The sequence below is a fragment of the Podarcis tiliguerta genome (assembly GCF_965153285.1).
Source record: "Podarcis tiliguerta genome assembly, chromosome: 4".
Taxonomy (NCBI): Eukaryota; Metazoa; Chordata; class Lepidosauria; order Squamata; family Lacertidae; genus Podarcis; species Podarcis tiliguerta.
Genome location: NC_139537.1, coordinates 31221689 through 31233926, shown reverse-complemented (window position 1 = coordinate 31233926; position 12238 = coordinate 31221689). Strand labels below are relative to the sequence as shown.

At 42.0% G+C, this 12238-nt stretch overlaps 1 protein-coding gene and 1 long non-coding RNA gene across 49 annotated transcripts in view; one reads left to right on the top strand and one right to left on the bottom strand.

Moving 5' to 3' along the window:
• ZBTB20 (zinc finger and BTB domain containing 20) overlaps positions 1-12238 on the bottom strand; it is a 500505-nt gene that overhangs the window by 27516 nt on the left and 460751 nt on the right. For all 47 annotated transcript variants that reach the window (XR_014510328.1, XR_014510329.1, XR_014510330.1 and 44 more), the window contains one exon: positions 1700-3292. Coding sequence is in view for 44 of the 47 variants with exons in the window: in XM_083437066.1 (XP_083293192.1) it covers positions 1700-3292 (1593 nt within the window). In the remaining 3 variants the exon portion in view is untranslated. The remainder of the gene's footprint in view (positions 1-1699; positions 3293-12238) is intronic.
• The window catches only part of LOC310676022, a 135995-nt gene that overhangs the window by 65142 nt on the left and 58615 nt on the right, over positions 1-12238 (top strand). The gene's annotated exons all lie outside the window — the stretch shown is intronic.

Below are 12238 nucleotides of genomic sequence, written 5' to 3'. Positions count from 1 at the left end.
GCCAGGGAGTTTTGCTTCACTAGATTTCTGTTTATCTAGCTAGCTAGCAATTTTGAATATCAGCTACAACACTTTTTAAAATCATGTTAATAAAGGGGAATATATTATTCAAAACATACAAAACCTTTCTGTTAATGCCAGTGCTTTGTTTTCTTAAAAAATGTTTAGGGGGTACTCTCATTTTCCTACTCATATTGAAATACTGCCCCTCAATGAGGCCAAACTTAGATGCACAAAATGTTTAGGGGTATGTGTACCCCTGTTTCCCCCCAGAAAAAAGTACTGGTTAATACATTTCGAAGTTAACACCATGCTAAAGGTTCAACCCACTCTGTGCAGCACACTGCAGCAACTGGTAGCTACTTTATAGCAAGGCATCAAAAATGGAATTAGGGGATCATGCCTTTGCTGTAGCTGCATCCATAGTGAAGTATGAGACATACCCGTATTTTTCGCTCTATAAGATGCACCAGACCACAAGATGCACCTAGTTTTTGGAGGAGGAAAACAAGAAAAAAAATATTCTGAATCTCAGAAGCCAGAACATCAAGAGGGATCACTGCGCAGTGAAAGCAGCAATCCCTCTTGCTGTTCTGGCTTCTGTGATAGCTGCGCAGCCTGCATTCGCTCTATAAGATGCACACATATTTCCCCTTACTTTTTAGGAGGGAAAAAGTGAGTCTTATAGAGCAAAAAATACGGTATATGTTAGCAGTGACAGTTGGTGAGGTGTGGCACCGTCTCCTAATATACTATACTGGCCCCTGCACCTTGCTATAACTCCCTTTGGTATAATTTATCTTCCCAACCAAATGGACTATGATGCTTCTCTTTACAGGTTAAGGACACGCTTTTAAAAGTGTGTTTACACTGAAAGTTACATTTTTCACTTTGTAGCTTTCAACAATGAATTTTCGCCAGGTAAGTGACTATATTAATTTCCTGGCCAAGAAATTAAATTGCAAAATAAAGTATAAAGAGCAGGAGTCCCGTATCACCTTATAAACTGGCAATGTTTGGTGACCTGCTTTTTCATAGGCTAGTGCCCACTTCTCAAACTTATCAGTTTTCCAAGCTAGGTCACTGAAATTTTCTTCCCACAAAGATTGGAAAATGTATACTTTGGGATTAATTTTTATCCAGTATTCATGATGAAACCAGTTTTTGGCATGAAAGATCCTACATTTAGGGTTTTTAGAATAGTTCTCAAAGATTTTTACAGCTATAAAACTTGCTTATGATACAAAACTTTACTGTTTCTAGCATTTAATTTTCATTTGTTCTCAAGAACATGTGCTGCTGTATTGCATAGGTGGGCAACCAGCAGTCTTCACCTTTGCAGCTCTGAAGCTGCCCCATTCTTCCATCCCATTAGAGTTCCTACCTTCCTGTTCATTGCCTTATTTTATCTGACTTTTTAATGTTCTTTCCTTCTCTTTCTATATCGTTTCAGAAGAATTGTAAGAATTTTTTTCTCCGGTTGTCTGAGAACAAACTGGTGTGCTTTTACAATATATGAGAATAAGATGTTGAAAGAGACAATTATGAATTCTTTCAGCATCATATGACTATTATTATTATTACTTAAATGCAACGTGAGGGTGTCAAATAGAAGACTATCTCTTCTAACCGACTGCATATTTATAAATGTTTTTCCTCTCTGAGCCTACAGCCTCACAAATAAGAGCCACCCACTTACCTGTATGTACAAACATGTGCTTGACATAATTCTGTTTGGCGGTGAAAGTCTTGTTGCAGAGGGTGCACTCATAAGGCTTTTTTTCACCCTGCCCACCTGCTGTGCTGTGGCCTGCAGAAGGAGCCAGGGGCTGTGGGGCTGGCAGTTGAGCAGTAAAAGTTGACAGACCAGGCTGGGAGACTGTCACAAACTGTGTCTGTTGGCCTAAGGGTTGGGGCAGGCTGAAGAGGAAAGGCTTAGGACCACTGCCAGCAGACTGCGTAGTAAACAGTGCAGGCAGGTAGGTATTGCCAGCTGTGCCAATGACTTGTGTGTTGCTGGTCAGAGTCAGCGGCATCCTCAGATTGCTGGTGAGGGTTTCTGTCTGGCGTAAGTAGAGCTGGGTGCTTGGCAATGTTTGGGCAACAGTCGTAGTGATAGAAGGCTGCAAAGTCCCCTTTTCAGTACTGTTGCTTACAGTGAGCAGTGTGCTGTCCCTTTCAATGTCATTGCCTCTCTCCGGTGAGGAAGAGTTGGCATCTATGTGCTGCTGCTGAATGCCTTCAGCAGAAGCATCATTTTGTTCTGCTTGAGGAGGGTCTTGCTGACCTTCTCGGCTTAGACCAGTTATGAATTGCTGCTCAACAGAATCAGGCTCAGTGCCAATAGAGGAACTGACTCCTGAGTCAAAGCTTTCCCCCTTGGGCTCGCTCTCAGTGCCTTCTGCTTGATCAGTATCCTCAGTGCATTCTTCAGATTCATTTCGCTCTAGGATCTGTACCCTCTGCTGTCCATAGTAGTCATAGTCATCCTCCATCTCTTGCTTGATGTGAATATTGCCCATGAGGGTCTGGATCCGAACTGGACGTGGTTGCTTCCGGCAGTGTGTAGTTTCTGGAGTAGTGGAGAGATACCGCTCCATCTGCTGTGAGCGCTCATGGATCCGTGTAATCCAGCTTGGGTCTTCCATACGATGGTCTCTGGAAAGTCCCAGCGCTGTTTCATGGTGGCTGACCACTGCTCCACTGTAGAATGAACGCTCTCCGCTACCATTCTGCATAGAACAGGCATACAATGCTGAATAGATCCTGTCTACACTGTGCTGTGAGTGACTTTGCAGGTAGCCGGACTCTGTATCACTGCTCTGTCCTGAAGTGGCTGACTCAGGAGTTCCTCGCGGCGTCTCCTGGGCAGAATCCTGGATCACTGGGTAGATGTCGCCCACATTCTGGGACACAATCCGGGTGCACTCGTCAATCACAGTCTTGATCTGAAGGATGCTGGCTGCTGTGAGGATCTGCAAGGCCTCTGACTGTGAGACCCGTAGCACCCCGCTGTACATGAAGTCAATGAGCTTTTGTACTGACTGGACTGACACCACAGAAGGAATTTCAATGTCGCTGTAGCCCAGTAGCAGCTTGTCCTGGAAGAAGGGACTGCCGGCCGCCAGCACACAACGGTGGGCGCGCAGCATGCTCCCGTGGATGCGGACCGTCACATCACAGAAGTGGCCACGGTTGCGTTGCTCGTTGAGGGTCTCGAGCACAGAATTGCTGAAGTTGTGGAGATTGATGCTATGAATGCGCTCTGTCATCCCCTTGCAACTAATGTTACCTGCAGTAATGGAAAAGGCACAATAGAAAGGCAGATGAGATGCTGATACAGGCATGTCCCGCCTCCCCCATTGTGTAATGTTGAAATTCTTTTGTCTGGGAAAACTTCAGTTCAGAATTTTCTCGCTCAGCTTAAAAAAATATTAGGAAGCTTATGCAAAAAATAAAAGTTCACTAAGATTTGAGGTGTGCGTAGCCTCCTTAATTACAAAGTGAATTAGGTAATCATGCCAACCATTTTGCCTTCCCAATAATGAAGAGTTCAGTGTTCTTTCCAAGTGCCTTCAGAAATACAGACAGGAGAACATGAATGTTCCTACACATTCCCCTTTAAACACATATGGAAGATGAAGTAAGAAGTGTCTACATAACTATATTGAGTTGTGGATGTACAGATCAAAATATTTACTATCTACCAGTACTAAAACCAATTTTAATGCCAGCTTAAGTAATGGTTTGTTTAACTTTCTCACAGGAGAAACATAGCAGTTTAATTATTGATAAATGAATGCTTCGGGTGGCCTTATGCCAATAGAATTACAGCTCCACTATGTCTGGGAGAAAATCTAGCAATATTGTTTAAGAAATTGGTTATAGGTTTGCGTTTATTTTTATTTTTTACTAGATTTGGATCTCACTCTTCAGGCAAAGCAGCTCCCAGAGCTACTTACATACAAGGCAGTCCCTACCCTCAGGCTGACAATAAACAAACCCACAACATCCATGGGAAAAGGGACAGGGAGGGAGCGGGAAAATCAAAACCAAAACTCGGGCACCAGTTCTTAAACAGTTGCTCCTATAATGACCCGCTGTTACAGTTCAGGCACAGGTGTCTGATGGAGCTGGCCTTCACACCAGAGCTGATGGAGTGAGCCAAGAGGCCTGATGGAGCCTGTCAAATATGATGATGGGACTGATGGGAGCTGTAGTCCAGATGAAACATCTGGAGAGCACCTGGTTGGCAAATGCTACTGTATGCAACTGCTGTGCCTGAAACCCACCATGATTAAGCTGGCACCCACATTATCATCTGTGAGGAGGTGGGGTAAAATGTACTTAACTGTCAGGGGAAGGGAAGGGCACTAACGACACAGCTGTTGGCCAGCCCAGCCTCAAATTAAGAGACCAAAACTGAGGGCTTTCCCAAAGCCTAGGACAAGATGGTGCCCTCCCATGACTTGGACAGAAACTGGCTGGAATGGCAGCTGAATCAGATTTCCACAAAGGTAAAGCGACAACATCTTCCACTCTCCCTAAGGGGAGCAGACTAGCTCTGCTCTCAAACGCTTTCTCTCCTCCCATCCCCACTCCAGCATCTGCCACATGAGGCTGTTGGGTAACAGTAGAGCCGGCTCTGCAGAAAACCTCTGAATCCTCACAGTGTCTCACTGCCCCCACCGCCAAGTGGGTTACACTATCGAGAACCACCAGGACCTCATTGGAAATGTTACAGTTCCTTTAAGTCTGGGAGCCACTTCACACTTCATGTAGCAATTGTTTTTAGTTCACCAGTGTTACCCCAGTGTTTTCAACATAACCTATGTTAATTTCCACCCACCTCCATTCATTGCCTGCCGGGATAAGATTACTGTGCCCTTTCTGAATGCACCTTTATTCAGAACCTGCAATTAAAACGTTAAGTGTGAAAGGCAAAATTGTTCTGGGGGTCTAGAGAATTTAAAACCCCACCCACTTACGTTTCATAAGCAAATTCTCTATGTGTAAAGCAAACACCTTCTCCCAAGTCCCCAGATATGTTCAATATATTCATAACCAGACAACAGATGATAGTATGTATGCAAGTCACAACTCCTGAAATATAGGGTCGAACTACATCTGAAACATAAATATGCCTATTAAACCCTCAACATTATTTCCTTCAAAGAATAAAATCCACTTCAGAGGGGCAGAGTGGAGAAGGGAGAGGATATTTAAACCCTTCCCTGCCCATTTCAAGCTGCTACCCTAAGCAACTTTGCTTCCAGAAGTGAGGGTTTGAATCCATGTTTGCAAAGGACAGGGATTAATACCATGTCTCCACCACCAATTGCCCTCTTGCAAGAGGAAAAAGAGGAAGAGAAGGGATTAATTTGTAAATAGTAAAGAAAAGCAAGACTGTTGGAGAGAAAAAATATCCCTTGAAGAAAAGGGGTTCCTAAAGGAAGACCAGATTTTGCAACCACTTTTGGTCTAGCAAAACAGCTGGCTTCCATTCATTACTGTTGCATGGTGGCAATTACCTCCAACTGTACCCTCATCAGCTGAAATTTACCATGTCATAGAGAATTGTTTAAGAAATCATTCTCCAGGACATGAGAAATATACATGATGACATGGATCTAATGTCTCACCAGGTGTGGTACATTCAGAAGAAAGGGTTGCCATATGAAAATGACTCGTAAAAGCCATCTTGTCAAAAATGAGTGTGAAAAATAGGCTTAAATAGCCCAGTTCAATGATAAGCAGGGGCCTTCAAGCCTTTTGGGCTTAATCCTGTCTCAGAGTGGCCTTACTTTTGACATGTACTAAATCAAACACTTCATTATTCACCAATTTCGATATCAGGAATGGTGCGAAATGAAAAGACACTTTTACAAAAACAAAGCCAAATGTAAAGAAGTGCATCACAGGCTACTAAGAACATTCATTTAAAAATGGCATCCAAATAAATAATCCATACATCTGAAATATTCTTTAACTGATAAATATACAAATCAATTCACTCACTCACCTAATTGTCACTGCATAGAATATTCAGAACAAAGAAGAAGAAAGGACTCCTGTCTCATTCTGTTCCCAGACCTGCCACTTTCTTTAAAGTTAATACAGTGGGAAATGTCTCTGTGAGTTGAAGCAGCCTTTGTTAACTGACCCTCTTTTGCCCAGTGAATATCAACATAGAAATCCCAATGGACTCTGCTTGAGAAACTACTGTATAAGAGTTTGTTCCTTTTTGTGAAAGCAGGTTGATTCAGAAATGGCACACAAATGAAAGGGTGTGAAAATGCGAAGGCTATTCTTACCCGAGCCAGCAATGAATGGTCATATAGCCTGGAGGGAGGGGTGATATAACACAGATTGTGCCCATGTGTCATACTTTCAGAATGCTGACAGGGGCTGACAAGGGGATTTTATCCTGTGGGCAAGGGTCTGAAAAATGTTTTTGTTATCCCTTTAAAACTTACTAATAGTCAGGAATATGCATGTACCATTCTGTTTGGAATGAAACATCAGATTATGTCAGATCCTTTATGCTAACACAACCACTTTAAAAGAAGAGGAAGGTACTGAATTCTGAATGGTGGAACTGTTAATTGTAGTGTTTGAGTGTGCATGAAATGTTACTTGGAGCTGCACAGAGCCTAGTAATTATGATTTACAAGGGTGGCTAAGGCTGTAGATTCAGATAGAATACTAGATTTCAGTTAATTGGACTTAAACCGAACTTATTTCCATAATGGGCTGTGCTTATATTAAAAGAATGCATACAGTTGCAAACCAAAGTAGTATAATTCTAGTAAAATTCTGACTAATTATTAGACTAAACCCCAATAACCAAAGAGTATTCAGAAATTTTCATATTCCAAAATATTCTTGTTAGGTAGCTTTAAAATATGCAGGAAAAGTAAAATCTGATTATTAAAAAATGCTAGAGCTCAGTTGTAAGCATAATGTAAATGAAAGATGATTAACAGTGTCAGTTTTGAAAAGAAACTTAATCAGAACTCCTCCTTGTAAAATGATTTCAGATCTTATTGCACTATTGCCAATAATCCATTAACAATTCCAAAGAAATTATTTATCTGTGTTAAAGCCAATTCCTTAATCTAATATTCTTTCAAGTAACACATTCAATGAATTAAGATACTGTTTATTTTACGTGGTAGTTAATCTGTTGATGGATTATAAGCAATAAAGTTATCTAAAGGAAAATTCAAAACACCTGATTTTTTTCAATGTGTACATAAAAATGGCCACCTGATGGCAGCATTTCTCAAGAAAAGAAAGCTGATGAATGTTACTATCTAGTTTGAGCTCTGAGCAGTTTCGATGTGGGAAGAAGGTGCAAATGTAGGACTGCAACTGTTTTCTGACTGCTTTTAACAGCCAGCCAACAAGCAAAAATTCAGCAGTCAGAACTTCCTACAAGTAGAAATCTATTTTTGTCCAATAAATTTCTGTTCAGTAAATGCCACCTGTTCTGTATTCATTAAAGGAATATCCATTGCAGTAAACAAACAAACAAACAAACAAACAAACAAACAAAACCCCAACACTATAGCCCCTTGATATGCTTGGCTTCACAGCTATACAAAACACATGCAAGTTATAGGATCAGATTAGCTGCCTCTGCCTCTGTATTAAAGCAAGAACTGCATTTGTATGTGTGTGCAGTGGAAGTGCCTGATCACCTCATCTGTCTCCTGAGAAATCTCTATGTGGGACAAGAAGCTACAGTTAAAACTGGGAAATTGGGAAAAATTGGGAAAGGAGTACGACAAGGCTGTATATTGTCTCCCTGCTTATTTAACTTATATGCGGAATTCATCATGCGAACGGCTGGGCTGGATGAATCCCAAGCAGGAATTAAGATTGCCGGAAGAAATATCAACAACCTCAGATATGCAGATGACACAACTTTGTGAGGAGGAATTAAAGAACCTTTTAATGAGGGTGAAAGAGGAGAGCGCAAAATATGGTTTGAAGCTCAACATCAAAAAAACAAAGATCATGGCCACTCCGGGCAAATCACCTCCGGGCAAATAGAAGGGGAAGAAATGGAGTGAGAGATTTTACTTTCTTGGGCTCCATGATCACTGCAGATGGTGACAGTAGTCACAAAATTAAAAGACAAACCTAGACAACATCTTAAAAAGCAGAGACATCACCTTGCCGACAAAGGTCCGTATAGTTAAAGCTATGGTTTTCCCAGTAGTTATGTATGGAAGTGAGAGCTGGATCATAAAGAAGGCTGATCGCCGAAGAATTGATGCTTTTGAATTATGGTGCTGGAGGAGACTCTTGAGAGTCTCATGGACCGCAAGAAGATCAAACCTATTCATTCTTAAGGAAATCAGCCCTGAGTGCTCACTGGAAGGACAGATCGTGAAGCTGAGGCTCCATTACTTTGGCCACCTCATGAGAAGAGAAGACACCCTGGAAAAGACCCTGATGTTGGGAAAGATGGAGGGCACAAGGAGAAGGGGACGACAGAGAAGGTTGGATAGTGTTCTCGAAGCTACCAGCATGAGTTTGACCAAACGGCGGGAAGCAGTGGAAGACAGGAGTGCCTGGTGTGCTCTGGTCCATGGGGTCACAAAGAGTTGGACACGACTAAACAACAACAACAACACAGTGGAAAGTGCACAGATTCTTCATATTTAATCTGATTGTGCAGGGTTCCCAACTGCATGGAAGTTTAACAGTTTAACATGTGTACCAATATGCATGCATAGAAAGCCCTATTTTCACTATCTGTATTTAGCAGGGATAAGAAAATCTCTATGTGCAATTGACCATGTTACATTTCGCCTTTCATATTCTTAAATAGATTCAGGAAACAATCTAAAAATTGAACAGATATTTATTTTTCTCTTCAATTCCAAACTTCAATCCAATGTATACCTTGCTTTATATATTGTCTATTGTCCTCTCCTGACTACATTAAATAGGCACTTGCTCGTAGCTGAAAACTACCCAGGCTAAAAGGTTGATATGATCTCTATTTATTTATTTATTCCTGTCCTTTTATAAGCAACACACAGAGTCTGAGTCAGAAGGGATGAAAGAGAATTTCCTAAAAGCATGAGTTCATGACAACACACACACACACACACACAGAGAGAGAGAGAGAGAGAGAGAGATGCACATCAGAAGTGTGCAGAGCTACTACTGAGCTTGTCAGTGATGTAGTTTACCTAAATTTATTTATTATTCCATTTTTACCCTAGTTTTCCACTCAATGATTCTATTATGTATTCATTCATTAATAAAAGTATTTAGATCCCACAATCTCATAAAATATTGGGACAGTACACAACAACATGTATCCAATAAAATGCAAAACACTATTTAAAACAGTACAGAACAACATTTAAAATGACAGACTAATCAATAACATTTTAAGCAACTGCATAAGTCTGTCAGCCTGAAAGTCAAAAGCTAGGATGCTTGCCAAATGTCTGCTGGAAGAGCGTTCCACAGCATGGGATCAGTGACACTAAATGTCCAACTTCTAGAGGAGGCCAGTTGGGCCTCTGTAACATGGGGGAAATTGGCTCATGGCAAGAAAAACATCAGAAAATAATGCAACCATTTAGGTGCTCTTGCAGAGGCTGAGGCACTATTCATATGATCTAGCCATAAACATGCAGTCACTGAGATTATGTAATTCAACATCAACTTCACTGGAATGGTCGTAACTGATTATCATCTTCCAAAGCAACTACTCTATTCCCAATTTAAGAAAGGAAAGTGTAATGCTGGTGGACAACAAAAGAGGTTTAAAGACGCTCTCAAAGCAAATATAAAATAATGTAGTATAAACACAGGCCTGCAAGTGCTCCAGTTAGAGAACAGCCTTCACCAAAGGCATCATGGACGAACTCAGGATGAAAGGAAGAAACAAGCTAAGAGGGAGGCACGTTTGGCAAGTCCTCAACATGATCAACTCCCACCTGGAAACCTATGTCCCCACTGTAGAACGATGTGCGGATCCAGAATTGTCCTCCACAGTAACTTATGGACCCATTGTTAAGACCACATTCATGGAAGACAATCTTATCAGCTACGAGTGATCGCCAAAGAAGAAGAAGAAATTGTTGCTGCTTGATAAAGTGTCACCATGATTGTGCATAGGAACACGGGAAGCTCCCTTATACCAAGTCAAATCATTGGTTCATCTTAGCCAGTAATGTTGTAGGTTTGGTAGTGGTCAGTCTAGATAATGTCCTGAGTCCCTTCCAGTTCTTCGAGTCTGGTGTCCTGTGAGGTGACAATCTAAGAAGGAGAGTTTGCCGAACTAGTCAGACAATTTTCTTGGTGAGACCATGGCCTTAGCTGGCCACTTAAGTGTCCTCATCAGCATCCCAAAAGAACGGGCTAGGTTGCAAGAGGTACAACTAAGTGATGGTGAGGAAAAGGAAGGAAATGGGTGTGCCTCCCCCTCCCCCACCTAGCTTCCAGAGAGAGAGAACAATAGGAGTGTAGTCAGTGTGAGCTGAGTTAGAAGCAGGCTGGAAAGCTGGAGGCACAGAGACATGCTTGTTCTTTGCTGGATCAAAACTTGTGATGATTGAAGAAGCAAGATCTGTTAGTGTCAGTGCTGTGAGCCTGTCTATCTTATGCCAGGTTTTATGTATGTGTAAATAAAACCATATATCCTAAAGATACCAGTGTGTCTGCTGGCCTTCTTCATTCCAAGGCACTGTGGAAGGAAGCTGCTCAGGTGCCTGGGGCAGAGCGCCCAGGAGTGGAGCAAGCCACCCATAGGGGCGAGGGCGGGGCCTCCAGTCTGCCTGCCTCCTCCCACTACCACCCTACAGCTGTGGGAGAGGCAGCAGGTCAACCGTTTGCGCAGCGCGGAGCCTGTGCGCACCCAAGCCACCCCATCTCTTCCAGGAGAGACGAGTGGCTAGGGCGCGTGGCAGGCCCCGCGGTGAGTGCTGCCCAGCATTTTGTCACCCCCCTCAATGGTGACACCCGGGGCGGCCCACACCTACTGCACCCCCTTCCTCCACCCCTGTTCCAAGGTAACTGAACCTGGGTAAGTGCCTAGAAACCCTGGATTCTCTCACTTCTCAGAGACTGGGGTGATGTGTAACAATAATGTGTACACGTACAGCAGCTCTTTGGGGTTTCCCATCCCCAGCCCTGTGTGGAGATGATGGGAATTGAACTTGTGGCCTTCTGCATGCCAAGCAGATACTATACTGCTGACCGCACCACGATGAATCCTATGTGGAGCAACTTGCTCATACAAATAGCAGATAGGCAAAGTGGTTAAAAGCATTATTAAAGAAAAAATGGTGCTAAAGAACAGCCAGCATGTGTTCTGCAAAGGTAAGTTCACAAATGTTAAAAAGAGTTTTTTGAGCATGCTCATAGAGTGATCTGGTACACTCCGCATACTTAAAACTTTCAAAAAGCTTTTCACAAAGTCATTCATCACAGACTCTGGAGTAAACTTAACAGACATGGAATCAGAATATATATTGTCATTAAAGTTAAAGAACAAGAAGCAGAGAGTAGGAATAAAAGGGTAGTCTTCACAATGAAAGAAAGTAAATCCCCCAAAGATTTGTATTGGGACTGGTTTTCTTTTTTAAAAAACTTCTACACAAATGATCTGAAGTTAGGGTGAGCACTGAGGTGGCTAAATTTTCAGATGATACTAAATTATCCAGAGTAGTAAAAATTCAAGAGTACTGGAACAACCCTTCTATAAAGTAAGGTTAGAATGCTTGGGGCTTTTTCATTTCAGAAAAAAAGACAACTTGGGGGGGGGGGGGAATGAACAAGATTTATAAAATTATGTATGGCGTAGAGAAAGTGGATAGACAATTCTCTTTCTTTTCCTCCTCTAATTTGTTTAATCGTTTTTCAAAGCTATCTATGCTAGTGGCCATGACCAAACTGTATGACATAATACAGGAAACAAGTCACCCAATGAAACTGATTGGAGATTCAGGACAAAAGGAAATACTTCAGACAGCACAAAACTAATTTATGGACTAATGGGGGGAAAGTCTGTAAACTGTAACTTGTCATGAATGTACCAGCCCCAAACACAGTGGTTGTCCAATGTGTTGAAGCACTTGCATGGGTGTATGTTGCTAGTTTTTGTAGATCAGCCCATAACCAATCTTGAAACTGTTGTAAACCACCTTAAGACTTTCAGTGGAAGGTGGTATAAATAAAATTAACAATTTAGTTGTGACAGGAAAGG